The following is an 18,295-nucleotide window of genomic DNA, read 5'->3' on the forward strand; positions in this document are numbered from 1 at the left end:
GTCCATAAGCTCTGCATCAACTACCCTTCAAAAAAGAGGGAGAGCAAAGATGACTCAGTTATATCATGGGCTAGCTCCATCTTCCATGAACTGGACTCCAAAAGAACATAGGTATACAACAGTCTCAAAAAACCAAAACAACAAACCCCAAAACCACAACATCCAAACCCTACAAGAACTGCCCCCACCCCATCCCCCAAAACCCCAAACCTACCCCCCAACCACCCCCACCCCCTCCAACACAAAACAAAACAGTAGAATAAGGAATTTGCTGACAATAGTCATGCTCACCTTAACCATTCTCCCAGGGTAATCAGAGTGCACAGAAAATAAAGCACATACATTGGCTACTTCCCCAAGAAGTGAAAGGAATCTTCACACTATGCTGCTCTTTATCTACTTTTTTAGTATATAGTGGTGTATCACCTAGACATGATAGCTATAGAGTTCAGAACAAAGCACTCTAGCAGTGCTGAGAGCTGTTCTCAGCTCTCGAAAACTAGAAGTGGTGGATCTTCTCTTCTCCAGATGAAAAGGGATTGATAAATCATTTCCACATAGACACTGAATGGGTCCTGCTATGACTGCAGTGAGAATGATTTTCAGAAGGATAGTCACCCATACAGAGACCGTCTACCTAGTGGGTGCACTGATTACCGAGAGATCTGCAAATCTTGTGGGTGCATACAGAATTTAGTGTATGTACATGCTATCACAGATCCACGTTGGCCAGGAAGACTTCACATCAAAAAAGTTACAGTCTAGTCAGGCTACATAATTATCTCTCCACAAAAAAGGAAAGATCCTGTAACTACAGTTTCTTACAAAGAACTTGGACATTAGAGTCTGAGAAAGAATAAGCTGATGCTTACCGTATTTTACCCCGAGACCTAGACAATATTTTTCTGGTATTTGATCTACAGTGAAAGTTTGCACTGAGAGCTCTAAAGCTGTGAACTTCGATGGATTGTCCCTGCTCAATACTACAGAGAGTAAATCATATTTATTAGCAGAGCAGGAAGAGGTGGGGGGAAAAATCAACCCACCTTCTTCAAACTCAAAAATTTTCTCCCATGTCAAATGAAATTATAGTGTATATATTGAGCAAAGCTTAATCTAAAATTCAAGTAGATGGATTTAGTTGGTTGGGTTTATGTTTGGCACATAAAAGTCACAGAATTTTGATTTTAAGGAAACTGACTTGCAAAGCTATGATACGTTTATCCTAACATCCAAGTGCACTTCTGTTTACAGTTACCTTGGTAAAAAAGGTAGAGAAGGCAGGAAGATTGGTGGAGTAACTTACAACCCTTGTCGACAAAGTAGTTTACAAAGTAAAAAGTTGTCCAAGTTCTAAAAGTCAGCAGGAACAGAAAGAAGTTTCTGTAGTATAACAGCATAAGCTGTCAAAGCTATGATAGAAGGCATTACCTCATTAATTGTTTTCTGAAATTCTTCTATTTTTTCTCTTCTTTGTGCTACTCCCTCATTCAGCATATCATGCTGAGACTCAATATTTACAAGTTCACTTTCCAGTTTTGATTTTTCCTAGATAGGAAGAGATGAAAAAGATGGTAATTTTACTTAATAGGATGGTTGACTTTCTAGAAACTAAGAGACAGTTTTTGAGGCTAATTGTATTTTTCCGATTAAAAATATTGAACATTTTTTGACTCAAATGCCAGTTACCCACTATTATTGCTGATTTGCATGCAGTGATTATAGTTTTAATGAACAGAAAAGCAAATTACTTAAGTACCATTTGAAGTGCATTGTGACTTACAGACTTCTACAGGTTACTAAATGATAAGCCAAGCTTACCAGAAATTCAAATTTATAACCTCAAATAGTAAAAGCCTCACGTAAATTTCTTTGTAATCTTGGTTTTTATATTTTATTAATTCCTCAGTCATAACTGCTGTATGTAAAAGTTAAACTGGCTTAAAAAACTATGTAAGGAAGTAGTATTTACTTCACCAGTAATTACAGCTTAGGTAAAAAAATACTCTTATTAAATATGAAAATTATAAAGTCTTACTACTATACCGTGTAGAGATTAGCAAGATGTTTCTTTTTAATAAGCTCCAATTCAGTCTGTGAATATTTAAGTCGTGTCTGAATTCCGTGGCATTGAGCACCCAACTGCTTCAAATCAGCCTCCTTATGTTTGATCTTCATTAAGTTCTAGAAAAGTATTACGATGGGAGAAAAAACACTTAAAACAAAAAAGGTGACTTATTTGGAAATTACTCATTTTTCAGATTTACACACTATGTAAAGCTAGCCTCACTGACATAGGCCCCCATTCAAGGTAAATGCTGATAGCATTGGTCATATTCAACAGTAATTTTGTAACAGTTTTATTTCTCAAAAGAAAGCATATGCTTGCAAATTCCTAAATTCCTACTCCATCCCTCATCCAAAATAACTAGAGGTATGACAAATCGTTTTACACCAACAGGTTTTGGTCCGTGCAAATATTTTCATGTTGACAAAATGTGTCAACTTTTCCACTAAAAGTTTTCAGGTACTTTGAACAACAGCTTCTTCCTTGAAGGAACTTCTATCAACAGTGTTGTCCTGGTTCTCCACCTCTGTGATATGTGAGCCAACCCACCAGCTAAGGACAGAGACCCGCAGTTTATTATTATTATTAACTAGAAGAGGATAAACAGCTACCATGTCCTATCTGCATCTTCTAGAAGTTTCCAAAGATACCTTTTTAGAAAGTCATCTTCCCATAAGCTGAATTGGACACTTTTACTCCTTTATGCCTTTTGCAGTTAAGTGCTTTTAAACAGACCTACCTTTAACTCGTTAATCAAGCTATCTTTTCTTTCTTTCATTTTATTAATTTCTTTATCATCCCAACATCTAGCTTTAAATCTTAAATCACTTGATCCTCCAGAAATCACTCCAGATTTCAAAAATAAAGTTCCATCAAGAGCCACTGTCTGGAAGAAAAAAATAAATAAATTAAAACTAAATAAATCTGAACAAAAAGCAGCCAAAATATCCCATGAACTAGTGCACCAAGATATGGTAGTGAAACAAGCAACAACTACATTTTAGTTGGACTCCAATTTTTTTTCCTGTTCCAAACCTGCCAACATGAGGTACATGAAGCCACAAAAAAAAAAAAAAAAAAAAAGGCCTGTTGTTTTTTGGCCCTGGTCACATTTTGGTATTATTACAACTGATCGGAAAAGGAAATGAAATCATGTAATTTCCTAGTATTTAGGAAATTAATGAGACATTTGTGTATACACTAGCAACTTAAGAGGTTACGTCTGGCTCAGTAGAGCTAACCAAGCAATGTGATAATGAAGTGAAGCAAAACAAGTCGTTTGTAAACAGAAAGTGTAAATTGTAGTACACATCATGGGTGTTTTTGTGACTTAACTTGATTCCAAGTAAACATGATTTCACACTCAAAGTCATTTTAGTCAAGATTTTAAAAGGTTTACTAAGTACATAAAAGGGCTTTACAGACTGTCCAGAGCAATAGATATATGGACAAGACAAATAAACTGCAGGAGGACACAGAGAAGCTTCCAGTCCTCAACACAGTCTATATCTACAACTAAGAAATTCTGTCAGGTATTTTAAAGAATTTTTGAAAGCATTTCTTCATAGAAAAGCTAGCAAGATAAAGTTTGTATTTTTAAATCAGACAGTTTTAAGAACAGGACTATCCCTCCTTCTTCCTCCTCCTCTTCATCACAAAGACCATACCAACAAACATACTAGGACACTAACTATCCTCTAATTTGCCTCTTTTTCCCAGGAAATCACTTAGATGTACTACCATACAGAGGAAAACATAATCATGTGACATATCTGGGGGTTTATTTATGTGGGAACAGACTAGACAGCGTAATACCATTCTGTGTTTATCTGCAATACTTCGTGGGATGCTTATAGAAGATTTAAATGGCATCAAATACATAACTGCAATGAAAAACATATGCAACAAAATTCAGCTTCTTACTTTCAACCTTACTGGTCCATCAAATGCTATTTGTTTTGCTTCTTTAACTGTTTCACAGATCAAGCTATTCCCACTCACAAACTGAATCACTTTTTTCAGTGGAGCAAATGGAGTTTGTACAACATCCACCAACATTTTAGCTCCTTTTATCTCTCTTAACTTTTCGTTGATTGGTTTAACCTGTAATGCAAACAAGCAGTGTTTAGAATCCATGTTGTAATAGCAAAGCATGTCTAAATCCGAGTGGTCTGGGGACAGGATGTACAGATCAACAGAATGGGGGTCTCAGTCGCTCTAAGACTAGAAATAGATCTGGTTTTCATATTCTCTGTATGCAATTAGTCCTTAAATCTATATAACCTGTTTCACTGTGCATGAAATGCACGCACATTTATACACGTAGCACGGGGAATAAACAAGATACAGTTGCAGGGCTTCTTGGGATCAGGGAGACATGGTGGGATGGCTCCCACAACTGGGCTGTTGCAGTGGAGGGATACAGGCTCCTTAGGAAGGACAGGCTGGGAAGACGAAGAGGTGGAGTTGCCCCACATGAGGGAACAGCTGAACTTCATGGAGCTCTGCCTGGGGAAGGATTATGAGCCAACTGAGAGCTCATGCGTAAGGATAGAGGAGAGAACTGATAAAGGTAACATTGTAGTGGGTGTCTGCTACAGGCCACCTAACCAGGAAGAACAAGGGGATGAGGCCTTCAACAGACAGCTAAAAGCAGTGTCACATTCACAGGCCCTGGTCCTCATGGGGGACTTGAGCCACCCCAGTATCTGCTACAAGGACAACACAGCAGGGCATAAGCAATCCAGGCAGTTCCTGGAAAGCAGTGATAATAACTTCCTCACCCAAGTGACAGAGTAGCCAATGAGGAGAGGTGCTCCACTAGACCTTATACTCGCCAACAAGGAGAGGCTTGCTGGAGATAGGAAGGTCAAAGGGAGCCCTGGCTGCAGCAAGCATGAGAGAGGAATTCAGGATCTTGAGAGAAGGGAGTAGGGCAAAAACCAAGCTCACAACCCTGGACTTCAGGAGAACAGGCTTTGGCCTCTTCAAACATCTGCTTGCTAGAGTCCCATGGGATCAGGCCCCAGAGTGAAGAGGGGCCCAAGAATGCTGGTTAATACTCAAGGATCACCTCCTCCAGCCTTAAGAGTGATCATCCCAATGAGCAGGAAGTCAGGCAAAAACGCCAGGAAGCCTGCATGGATAAACAAGTTGCTCCTGGCAAAACTCAAATACAAAAAGGAAGCATACAGAAGGTGAAGGCTGGGACAGGTAACCTGGGAAGAATATAGAGGCACTGTCTAAGCATGCAGATATAGTGTTAGGAAAGCCAAAGCCCAAATGGAATTCAGTTTGGCAAAGGATGACAAAGAAATGGTTTCTCTAAGTACATAGGCGACCTGGTGATACAGGATATGGAGGAGACTGAGGTACTGAATTCCTTCTTCACCTCCATCTTTACTAACAAGACTAGCCTCCAGGAATCCCAGGTTCCAGAGACTGGAAGTCTAGAACAAGGAAGATGTACCCTTCATGGAAGGGGATCAGGTCAGGGAATGCTTAAGCAAACTGAACATACATAAATACATGGGCCCTGATGTGATGCAACCACCAGTGCTGAAGGAGCTGGCTGATGTCACTGCAAGGCCACTCTTAATAGAATGATCATGGTAACTGGAAGAGGTGCCTAAGGACTGGAGAAAAAACAAGTGTCACTCCTACGTTCAAAAAGGGGCAAGAAAGAGGACCCAGGGAACTACAGGACAGTCAGCCTCACCTTGATCCTTGGGAAGGTGAAGGAGCAACTAATCCTAGAAACCATTTTCAGGCACATGAACGACAAGAAAGTCTTGGAGGAGTAGTCAGCAGGGATTCACCAAGTTCGTCATGCCTGGCCAACCTGATAGCCTTTCACAATGAAGTGACTGGCCTGCTAGATGAGGGGAGAGCAGTGGATATCATCTATCCAGACTTCAGTAAGTCTTTCAGCACTTTCAGCACTGTGTCCCATGAGATCCTTATAGAGAAGCTGATGAAATATGGGCTGGATGAACACACAGTGAGGTGGACTGAAAACTGGCTGAAGAGACAGGCCCACAGGGTGATGACTGGTGGCACAAAGTCCAGTTGGAGGCCAGTAACTAGCCATGTCAATACTGGAGCCAATCTTGTTTAACATCTTCATTAATCATCTGGATGATAGGGGAGAACGTACTCTCAGGAAACTTGCTAATGACACAAAACTGGGAAGAATGGCTGATATGCCAGATGGTCATGCTCGCATCCTGAGGGACCTCCACAGGCTGGAGAAACAGGCTGACAGGAACTTCATGAAGTTCACCTCCTAAGTGCTTTGCCTTAACACTTAAGCCTATTTTAGTTAAGCTTAAATAAGCCAACATCAAGATTTACAATTGTATTAACTTGAGACATATTCCTGACAACAGGAAAAAGAAAAGTGTACTTACATCAAGGTAATCCAAAGCAAGAAAAGTTTCAGGTTCAGCTCGTTCTTGTTTTAGGAACTGAATGCAATCTCTTGCTGTTTTTTCAGTGGCAGCAACGATAGCAGTCATGTATTTGCCAAATACCTTGGTAACAGCAAGCTGGTATTTTTTATGAATAGGATGACACAGGTCGAGCAGTCTTCCAAACTGAAGATATAAATATAGAAAAATATTAATATGTTATTTACCTATCAAGAAATATTTCCACATACAAGATACTGAAGTAGTAAGAGGAAAATGTGTTGCATATCTACCAGCTGCACTCTTACAATGGCTGTACATCAGAAAAAAAAATAGAAATTGTAGCAGTCAATCCAAATTGCAAAGTATGCCTTCAAAATCTGAAGGGATTTAATTTTTTCCCCGAGGTTACGGTTACATATCTCAATGTTTTACTCTGATTCTCTAGCATACACCTCTAGAAGTATGACAGAGTGACAATAGCAAAGTTAGCTAACCATCTTGTTTGGAGAGAAAGAAAATATCTAACACACAGTAAGATCTTTGAATGACAATAAGGTCTTAAATAAATCGAACTGTTAACTGCAAAATGGTAGCAAGAGAGGCACCATTCCAGTTTCAACCCAAAAAAAGAAGTGTCTGCTTACTTTAATAGCATGAAAAGAATAAAAACTGCTTTTCCTGTACTGGATAGTCCAAATAATCAAGCCCGTTTTGCCATATACTGAAATAACACCTCTATAGATCGGAGTAATTAGTTCTTTGCTGTACACACTACCTAAAGATCTTTTGTTCCATTTCTGTAATTGTAGGTACAGTTGAACTTTCCATGAGCGATTAAATTCTGAAAGTTACAACCTGTGAATTCATGCAAGAACAGTTTTTCTGCTTGTTGATCTACTTTCCTACCCTTCTCTTGACAAATTTTTTTCCCTTTTCTGAAAAACAGTAGAAGCGAGGATAACACCACAAAGGTCTTTATTTAGTTTCCTGGTTTTATCACATGGTGTCATCTACTTGGATGTTTCTATCTGCAGCTCAGACATGTGATGTTTCAGACATGCAAAACTATACAGAGGATCTACATACTTTCAGACACAGGCATTTGAAGTCCAGATGGAATGCCAGATTTCTGTAAAACCAAATATTGACACAGCCCAACTGAATCTGTAACAATAGCAATCTTGCCAATTAAAACTACCAATGTAGGAACACCATTTTGAAGATTAAATTGTAAAAACTGTCATCAGCTGCAAAATTCACTTTGTTGATCAGACAAATCCATGAAAATGCATACGTCACTCATAATGCAGGAATCACATTGCTGCATGGCTATTCCATTATCTAGAATGTTCACCAACCATTACAAGAATGTTTTGACAGAAGAACAGAAGCTTTAAAATGGATTTAAGAAGTAAACATTTAGAAGCAGTATGCCATTTTTTGCCTATGAAATCCAGAAGACTGACACCAAGATTTCCTCCCGTTCTGCCTGAGTACTTAGTGGACTACCAAATGATGAAATGTGCCATGACCCTTCCATCCTGAGACTCTAATTCGGATTATGTTCAGTAATCTTGAATTAGTACACCAGAGTGTAAGGAGCAGCTCAGAAGCAATGCTGTTGCCTCACATACTGGTGTTGGGAAAACTATTGCAGGAACAAGGGTAGCTGAAGTAGATACTGTTAAGACTTGTTGTAATAGGAGAGTTTATGTAACCAATTTGACTTATCTAGTTTTTATTTGTTAGAAGCCGTCACATCTGTAAATACTCTTAAATTTGCAGCACCTGAAGCTAAACAACAGAAAACATGCTGAATACCATCTCTTCCCTAAGTCAGCATGGTATCACCAGTCTGATCCAGTTCTTTTCAAATAGGAACACAATGCAAAGAGTGAGCAAAAAGAGATATACCAATCATTTTTTTCATTTTTTTGGAACACCTTGTTAATATGGATGAAAAAATTCTGAATAACAGCTGAAGAGCAAATTTCTTAAATCTCTTGAGAAAACAACAGGATCAGACACTTGCCAGATTCTGAGGAGGTTTTGCAGAAGATGAAGAAGCAAAAAAAACAACAGAAAACATTTTATTTTTTATGTTCCAATAGCAGCACTAGGAAGCAGAGATATGTTGCCTTCTAAACATTTTAAAAAAAATTCCCTGCTGGTACATATCAACTGACTATATATGACTACATATATCAAAAAGGATTGACTGTACTGAGACATATTCAGAGACCAACTATTGAATTGATTAGAGTTATTTAGAAGTTCTTATTTGGAATGGCTCCCAGTGTTGGAGTAAATATTTTTAAGTGTCAAAAAAAGGTGTAAATATGCCTTGCAAAACAACGTCTGCTGACAATTCAGAATCAATACACAAAACACCTAAATTACTCTTCAGTAATGCCATTAAGTAAAATATGGTAACTGATAAGCAAAGACAGACCAGCTGGTAACATAAAAATATCATGTACCGAAGTAAAATTGTCCTTTGGAAGAAGTATTCTTTCTGGAATAAATGGTCTCACAGCTAACCTTCCCATTCATTTGTTCAAAATAAGTAAGTAAAAAATATGTTTGAGGACAGAAGAAAACAAAACCAAAAAAATAAACAAACACCACAAAAATCACACGAGATCAAAACTATTCTTTGATGCAAGCAGTAATCTGTCTATTTCTGGAAACTGAAAAATTATGACAGTATATGCTACTATTCTTTCAGTAATACTATTTCACCAAGTACACTCAAGCAAGCATAAAGTTTAAAATAATATTCAAGGCAGTCCAATTTACTCTAGCTGCTTACTCAGTCTAAGGCAGAACTCTTAAATCTTAATCCTAAAATAAGGCATTTAAATGAGGCCATTCAATTACCACAGAATCCGGATATAGCCTTTTGAGACTTTCCAGGATCTCTGCTCTCATTTGCTGACGCCTTCCTTCATGGCAATCAATTTTGGCATTCTGCAGTTCACCAACTATTTTGTTCAATTCTTCCTTGACTTCAGCCATTCGTACTGTTGAATTTTCAATTTCCTTAGTTAGCATTTCCTCTTGCTGTTTTTTCTCTTCTAATGATTCACTTTGAAGGGAAGCAAAAATAGGAAAGCAATTTACTCTTTCATTTATACAAGCCTTTAGCTTATAAAATTAAAGTCATTCTGCAGTCATAGACTATGAAAATCTTTAAAGATTTTAAGTATCTATAGAATGCAACTTGTCTAAGAAGTAGCTTCTTATAGCATAAACTATTTTTAATGTTTCAAAACTGAGCTCAAGCGAGAGTTTTTGGCTGTGAAACATACAACCATACTGTTTTATCCTCCATCAAGAAAAGGTCTGATACTGTAAAACTAAGGACTGAGAATTCTCATGCAAAATTATGACTCACTACACAGTTACCAAAGTCACTAAGGCTTTTCCACACTCTACTACAACTACTTAAAGTAATTCTGCATTACACCAATCACAATGGGTCTGCTGCTCCCTGTCCATGGCAGAACCTTGTTCAGTACACACAGCAAGCATTAAGCCAAAGCACACATTACAGAAGCATACGAAAAGATAGGCTGGGAAAAAAAAAAAAACCCAAACAAAAAAACCCTTTGGAGATCACCTACTCTGACCTCCTCCACAAAACACGGGCTAATGCCAAAGTTAGTTCAGGTTGCTCAATGAAGGGCTTATATACCTTATTTCACAAAGAGAAAAATCAGGTAGAAGACAAGACCCAGGAAGCAAGAACTGAGCTGTACTCCTAATACTCAATGTAAATATTAACTGCTTCCTAGAGTAGCACAACGACAGAACTGCCCTGTTCTCTCACTCAGAATGTGTGCACTAATAGCCCCACACCCTACCTGTAGTGACATAATTTGCACACCTACAAGAAATCAGAAGCAATTATAATACTGTTTCAAACAATGTACTTCCTACTTTATTCTGACAGCTAAAGTACCTGAACTATTAATTAGAATTAGTAAGAATTCTAATTCTTATTAAAATTTGAAAGAACAGAAAATAATGAGAATTAGAAACCTGCTATGTTAATTTGAAAATATGTAATAAGCAAGAAATCCAATTAGCTTTTCATTTTTTAAACATACGTGCATATCTTGGCATATTCTTCCAACTTCTCTATTCGTTTCTTATGCTCTTCTATCTGTTCCATAGTCTGTTTTATGTTTCCCTATGCAATCACGAATAGCATGTGTTAAAAACAAGACAGAGGAATACAACAGTTTTATAGCACGATATAAAGCTCTTAATTCAGAGGTACGGAGATAGATATTTTCTTCCTTGCTAGTATTTCATGCTGAAGTAATAGCATCTCTTTTTCAATAGTAGATGCCAAATTGTACCATGAATAATAAAGGAAAATTAATTTATCAAGGCCATTACTGGATTTTTCATGTTCGGCTACAGTTCAGAGAAAACCTCTTCAGCACAAAGAATCACAGCACCATCAAAGAAAATAACTTTAAACATAGTTTTAGTGAGTTATAGGTTTTTAAAAAAAAAAAAAAAGGGCTTTTCTTGGGCCGAGATTACTACAATCTTCTTCCCCAAGAAGAACACATGAAGAAGTTGACAGAGGTTCCAAAGTGACAGAAAAGCATTGTATTAAAAAACAAACCAACACTGAAACAAGTATTTTCAATTACTCAACTTGAATAAAAATACATTAACTAAAGCAAATTAAAGGGGGGGGGGGGGAATTGGGCATGGTGACCAAGTCATAGTGAAAACAATTACTTATTTTATTGTTACATGTTTGGATCTGCAAGGATAAAAGAAATCAGAAACAAAATAACAGCAGTGATCTGTATTCACACCAAACACCCCACCTATGAAGTGCAATAAAAGAGTGGGCTCCAAGGAGGTTTTTCCAGCTACAACACACGTACACATAACTGACCTTAAAAACATCTCAGCAAAAAGGTAGCTGCAATCAAAATAAACCTCTAAAGGGTGTGAGTATCATACAGATACACAACAGTGGTAGGACATCTCAGAAAGAAAAACTGCACTTACAGAAACAGGAACTGATTACAGTTAAGCATATGTTCTGAGTAATTGTAAAATACTAGAGCTTTCAAAACCAAACCCTCAGTGCGGGCCCACACAACCATTTTTCTGAACAAATTTAGAAACCATTTTGCTAAACCTGTTGCAATATGAAAACTGAACTAACACTCGCAATGTATCTCCTTTGCTGAGGATTTGTTATGTCAAAGCATTTAACACATTTATACCGGGGGGGGGTAAAGAAACATTTTTCTCCTTAAAACATAATTCTAGCTTGATACAAATACCTCAACTTCTTGTTTCTTCCTTCGATTAAGTTTCAGCCTTTCTTGATCTGCTTTTTCCTCCCAACAAAGTGTTACTAGCTGCTGGGTTAGTGTAGCTACTTTCTTTCTTGCTATTTCCTTTAGCTCTTTATAGCGCTCCAACTGGACAAACAAACAAAAAAAATTAACTCCACTGTAAGTGGAAAGATTCATGTTGTTACAGCCTCAATGAGTAATTGCCTACTTTATCATACTTAAGATTATGAAACCACCCAATTATCCAGAAGACCTTCTAGCTATTAACTGCATTATAAAAAGTTGTATTTTATTTGAGAAAGATTTGACCCAAAGCTTATACTTAATGTTCTCATCTGCGGTCTCGTTTCAGACTTCTAATGACTCTTATGTTTCAGTAAAGTTTATAAAGTTTACAGTACTTCACAGTCAATCTTAAGGTTAACACCAAGTTTTTGCACAGCCCAAAATTAGTGCAAGTTTTGGTATTTATAATTACAGCATTCTCATGTTTGGGTTTTGGTTTTTTTTTCTTTTAAAGGTAAACATAAACATTTTAAACAATCCTGCAAAGTTATGACTAACTGACCAAATGCCACTGAAGTGCAGAGTAGGAAGATTCACAAACTCGAATAACAATCCTGCAGGTTCTCCATTAATTGATCAGAAACTACTTTAAGGAAGGGACAGTGGAGAAAAGAAGCTAGCACTTAGTTTTAAAAGTGTTTCTGGCCATATGGTTGCAAAGATAGCTTCTTCAAATGTGAATTTACTGTAAAATGATGCAGTCCTCTCCTTCTAAAATAACTTAAAATAGCTCGTGAGCTACCTCAGTTTTAGATTCTGACCCACAGTAGATGGTATGTATACTACCAAGTCTTGTTTCCATTTTTGTCGTTGTCTTGTTTTTTCCTCATTGAAGACATATTTCTGTACCTCAGCTCACAAACCGTTTCTCAAATATTACCCTCTCACCCTGAAATCCTACTGGATGTTTTCTATCCTATCTTCCCACAATGTACTTATGTGGGCTTCCATGAAGAAGGGAAAAAAAATTAAAAAAACCACCAACCCCAAAACACCAAACCAGAGAGAACAACCTAACCATGGATAATCACATGTAGCTATAATCCTAATCCACAGATGACAGTCAGTGTGTGCAACCCTTCTGAAGTTTCCATCAAACTCTTCTCAACTCCCTGTTCACTGAAAATTCACTGTTTCATCTAATAAGATTATCTTCTCACATTGCTTAGAAGATGCAAGTCACAGCCTAGGAGAGATGCTTACCATTTCCAGTCTCACAATGGTGAATTTATAAATCTCTATGCAATTTTCTCTCTTATGCAATTTACTTCCAAGAAGTGTTCCACACTTGGAACTTCTGTGAGATCTGACTTCCTCCCCCTCCCCACCCCCAGAAAGGAGACAGCCCAGTCCCAAGAGGCTGCACCATCATTTCTCTTCAGCCAATGAAACAGTCTCTAAATAAAAGTTACAATTTTGGTTTTGTTTGAGCTCAACAGCAAGAGATCACTAGAAATTACAGGTTATTGGTGAAACAATGGTTTCTCTGTTGTCAGTGGGGATTTTTGGACTTCACTAGCAAACAGTACTTTTTGGCCTCCCAATTCACCTGACTTTCTCCCAGCTCAATAGCTGCTGCTCTCTGTAGTATCTCCTCTTCAGCTTTCTTCTCAAATGCTCTCCATGCCTTCTCAATATCATTCAATTCTATCTCTAGTTCTTTTACGTTCTGCTTTTCCTTATCACAGGATTTCTCCTTGTCCCTTAGAGATTTTTTAGACATTTCTACTTTCTTGATTTGGTAGGAAGTGTTTTCCTTGGCTTTTATATAGAGGGGTTTCTGCTGAATCAGTGATGCTTCCAGAGTCCTAAAAAAATAAAACCCAAAGCAAACAAACAAAAACCCCAAGCAACCAACAACCACAAACCACATCCAAAACAACAAAACCACACCAAAAAAAGAAAAAGAACAACCCCTTCCCAACCACACATGCAAACAATCAGTTATCAACTGCAAGGTTACATACCCACAGATGATTTTTTTTTTTTTAAATACCCACTGAAAACAGAAATTTAAGAAGTGAAGCATAACCTCCTAAAAATTTATTAGCAAACAAATATTTATATAATGAAATTATTGACAACCTGGGCATGGTGGTGGAGGCAAAAATCAATGTCTAGGTATTACTAAAGTAACTGCTACAAACTGAATTCCATAGCCTTGGGGTATCACCCAACTGCTTTAACAGGAAATACATGGCTGCCAAGCAATTCCCAGTGCAGACTATGCTTTAACTCAAGTATCAGCGAATCTGATTTGAAAACCTACTTCATTTCTCTTTCCATGTGCTGTTGGTCTCTGTTTAGTACACCAAGCACTTTTTTCTTGGCTCTGAATGCATCTTCTGCTGCAGAAAGAGACCGTCTCTTGATACTAGTCTCCTTATTCTTTTCATCCAACCTTTTTTTCACAAAGTCAATATTTTTTAGATTGTGATAAAGCTGGAAAAGCTGCAGCTGAATCCTTTCTTCATCCAGTTCCTTGAGAAGCATCTGGTAATGCTCTGCCTACCAACATCAAAATTTTATTCATGGTTTATAAAAAGGATTTTTAATCATTAAGAGTCTAATTTCAACTCCAAAGTGACGCAAGATGATGGACCAGTAGCTGTAATTCCAGTAACGTGCACTAGTCATAAAACTCAACGAGTAAGTCAACAATTATACTGGCAAAACTACACTTTCATTTATTTACATTTTATTACATGTATTCCTCTACCCTTTTAAATTATACCAAGTTATTATATAGTATATGATACTTAAAAAAACACTAGATGAAAAACAGAGTTTGTGGTTTGGGTTTGTTTTTTTTTTTTAAGAAAACCTGTATTTAAGTTCATAAAAAATGTAAAATCTGAGATCTTAACATGCAAAAAAAGGAGTAACTTTGAGTTACCTCCTCCTTCTCTATCTTTGCTTGTTTGCGTTCTGCTGCAACACTTTTTTTCTTGTTATAATTAAATTGCGCATCCTCTTCTGCTTTCTGCATTTTTTTCTTTTTTTGTTCATAGTCTTCAGCATATTCCCATGAATTACTGATTTGTTCAAAAAGTTGAGTTCTCTCCTTCGGCTTCTTCATTGCAATTGATTCTACTGTTCCCTAAAACAAAGTTGCAAAAAAAAAAAAAAATGCAGCACTGTAGATCATTATGTTGTCTAATGAATTTCTTTAAGAGCATATAGTATAGATTTATCTCCGGATATATTTATGGTTAACAGAACTGCATGGAAATACTTTTAGATTCAAATCCAAGAAAAAGTTTAGTACCAAAAGGAATATCACCTAGCCACCTCACTTAATTAAAGGACATCACTAAAAGTTTTAGAATGTCAGATATGGTCTATGAAAAACACCTTCAACCTGCACAATCAATCAATCAGTGAGCATATCACAATGACAAAATTAAATCTTGTTAGCCTCTTTAAAGGAACTGAAACTCATTTTCAATGAGAAACAAACTGCACCCCCCCCCCCCAGTATTTCAAAAGCAAAACAGCTCAAATCAATGCACTAGAAGATTACATAACTCCCAGAGTTAATGGGCACACAGTTTTTGTCCATGCATTAGCTGCTCAAATCTTCACAGATCTGAAGGAGTTACTATTTTCAGACAAGTGTAGGAAATAAGTTTTGTGATTTTTATTCTATTTGTATAGTGGGGAAATGCCCTCATCATAGAAACTATTATCACAATAAGAATGCATATATAGGGTTTCTACAAAAAGAAAGAATCAGTTCTTCCTTGGGAATTTGCCAGAGCAACTGTAAGGAAGACAATCCTGTGAAATATATTCATCATAAGTATATGGCATTTCTGACCTATGTTGTTAAATACTCGTGAACTAATAACCCAGTACAATTTTCAATCCCACAGTCTTAATAAAAAATCCAGTAAGTTTTCATGCATCTTGACCAACAGGAGTGTTTTAAGATAAAATTATGTTTTCCTAAATATAACAATCCTAGAATTTAATACACTAAACATTTATAAATAGAGACACACATTTTCATATATACTCTGAATAACACAAGTACTCAATTTCTTCCAGATTAGCTTCTGTCTTACTAGTGCACTCATGTACACACAAAACCCATTATTTCTATTTTGCAGTCTTGTAATTCTTCACAGAGATGAGAAAAAAAAACTTACTGGGTTGAAATTAGCTAAGGGTGCCCTCTTTTCTGTCAAATAGTAAACGTGTATTCCTATGAAATAATCATAAAGAAAATAAAAACTTCTAAGAAGTACCTTAAATGCTCACCTGAAAAATAAGACAATTCCTAGCTTTGACAAGTATGCCTACTTTTTCAAGCTCAGATATGTAAGTAGATCGGCTGACAGGTTTATCATTGAAAAAAAATTCAGAACAACTACCTAAAGGAGGAAAGGAAAAAAAAAAAAAAGATTACTATAAAATGGTTACAACACAAAGTCCGTAAGAAAAGAACTAAACTAGTGGAACAATTTAACTGAGTGATTTCCTCAAAGAAGAAAATAGATTTCAATTACTCCCTTAGTCATTTCAATAATTTCATTCTTCTGTATGAAAATTCTAGTTGCATGCTTCCAAAAGGTATTGAGAGATGCTTAAGTGCTCATGCCTGCAGCTAGGTCAGACCCCATTTTCTAAAGCCTACACCATCTATATATTCTAAGTGAATATCTACAGATCAATGTACAGAGCAAAGAACATGTATTAATCACTTGTTTATTTTTTTTAACTTTGCACCAATATGTTTTTTCAGTTATAACACTTGGCTATCAAAATGCTACTGAAGGACTATAAGAAGTATTGCAAAACTCATGGGCTTAATCCTCTGAAATATGCAAGAGGGTTAGGCATTTGAAATTCAAAGTTGAATATTCTTGGTCTCCATTTTTTATACATTAGACAACAGAAAGTACATGCAACATAATCTCCTACCTACCACGGATAACTCTTGAAAATGTTTTTTCTTCCCCATCTTCTTCACAATATACTATCTTCACGCTAGCTGTAGAAGAAACTGGTTTTCCAACATGTGCTCCATGAATAAGTTCTCGAACACTTTTAACTCGCATATTAGATGCCTTTTCACATATCACAAAACTAACAGCATCCACTATGTTGGATTTTCCTTAAAAAAAAATAATATTGCTTTCACATGGCAGAAATGGAGGCATTTGATTAACAATTAACTAAAAAAAGATACAAAAAAGCAAAAGTTTTTATTAATTCTACTTCTAATTCTGTATTTCATTGAGACAAAAAATATTGCACATAATAAAGAAACACATTTCTAAGATATAACACACTGGCAGCAGATAATCGGCCTGTCTGTAATAAAAATCATCACAAAAATGATGTTATTTGTTCAGCCTTGTTGAACAAATTTTTCTTACCCAGGCATCTCCAGAGATCATTACTTAAATTGAGTGAGCAACATCATAATCCTCACTTGGTAGTTTCCTTCATCTAATGCAGTCAGTGAGGTTTGCTGCATAAGCACTCCATTGCATAACTAGAACTTTTCCATTGGAACTCCAGTGTTCTAAAAAACCCAAGTACTTTCCCAGATCCATTAACCACAGCAACAAAGTTATCTGATCATACTCCTTAGACAAAAATTCTCGTAACTGAATCCTCTTTTTGTTTTTCCCCTTTAGTCTTGAGCATTTCTGTTGACAGCTTAATTATTTCCTGCCTTCAACCTCTCTAAAACATCATGAAAGGAAGAATACTAGGGGGAAAACAGATAAATACTTAATTCAGAGATTACACAATATTCACAATTTTTCTCCCCGGATTCACCTATAAAATGTATTCGGAATTAACTGGAAGAGTACCTGGAAAAAGCATCCATAATTTTGAGACTTCCCAAATAAGGAACAGTGAGGACAGGATGATAAGGAATATGATCATAATGCTAAATAATAGTTACTTACATTCATAGATCTCACTTGATTAGATAAGTGAAGAAATAACAGGATCTAAAAATCTAAGTCATAAACTAAATTATTAACAGACTGGGGAAACTGAGACCAAATGCTAAGCCCATCCTTGTGGATCTTTGTTAGGACAATCCTCACCTCCTATCATATTTTCTTAGGAAATAGAAGATGAAATCCCATTTGTTGAATGGAGCTTTCAGAAGAAGTGAATCAAGATTTAAAAAGTTCCAGCATCCACAGGATAAAAATGTGGAGTGACATCTACAAACCAAGGCTCTTGTGAGCTAAACTACAAAGCAGCTACCATGCTGCAAAGCTACTATCTCTTTCCCAGAGGCATTTACGCATATGGCAAAAACCACAGACTCAAATCAAGAAGCAGCTTTCCACTGCTACAGTTTACAGCCCAGAGTATTAAAGTAAAACTATCTTTACGTGACCTTAATAAGCTGAACTACAAGCTGGAGTGGCAAAGGCAAG

General features: G+C 36.7%; 1 protein-coding gene across 1 annotated transcript in view; it reads right to left on the reverse strand.

The window, feature by feature from the left end:
• SMC1B (structural maintenance of chromosomes 1B) overlaps positions 1-18,295 on the reverse strand; it is a 34,871-nt gene that overhangs the window by 15,985 nt on the left and 591 nt on the right. The window contains exons 2-14 of the mRNA XM_010575278.1: positions 16,813-17,001; positions 16,146-16,258; positions 14,779-14,982; positions 14,152-14,390; positions 13,432-13,690; positions 11,802-11,942; positions 10,593-10,675; positions 9,361-9,568; positions 6,478-6,663; positions 3,992-4,171; positions 2,808-2,954; positions 2,047-2,184; positions 1,432-1,548 (exon numbers count right to left, since the gene is read on the reverse strand). Of these exons, the coding sequence (XP_010573580.1) occupies positions 1,432-1,548; positions 2,047-2,184; positions 2,808-2,954; positions 3,992-4,171; positions 6,478-6,663; positions 9,361-9,568; positions 10,593-10,675; positions 11,802-11,942; positions 13,432-13,690; positions 14,152-14,390; positions 14,779-14,982; positions 16,146-16,258; positions 16,813-17,001 (2,204 nt within the window). The remainder of the gene's footprint in view (positions 1-1,431; positions 1,549-2,046; positions 2,185-2,807; positions 2,955-3,991; positions 4,172-6,477; positions 6,664-9,360; positions 9,569-10,592; positions 10,676-11,801; positions 11,943-13,431; positions 13,691-14,151; positions 14,391-14,778; positions 14,983-16,145; positions 16,259-16,812; positions 17,002-18,295) is intronic.

This window comes from Haliaeetus leucocephalus, unplaced genomic scaffold (assembly GCF_000737465.1).
Source record: "Haliaeetus leucocephalus isolate CR32 unplaced genomic scaffold, Haliaeetus_leucocephalus-4.0 Scaffold473, whole genome shotgun sequence".
NCBI classification, from domain to species: domain Eukaryota; kingdom Metazoa; phylum Chordata; class Aves; order Accipitriformes; family Accipitridae; genus Haliaeetus; species Haliaeetus leucocephalus.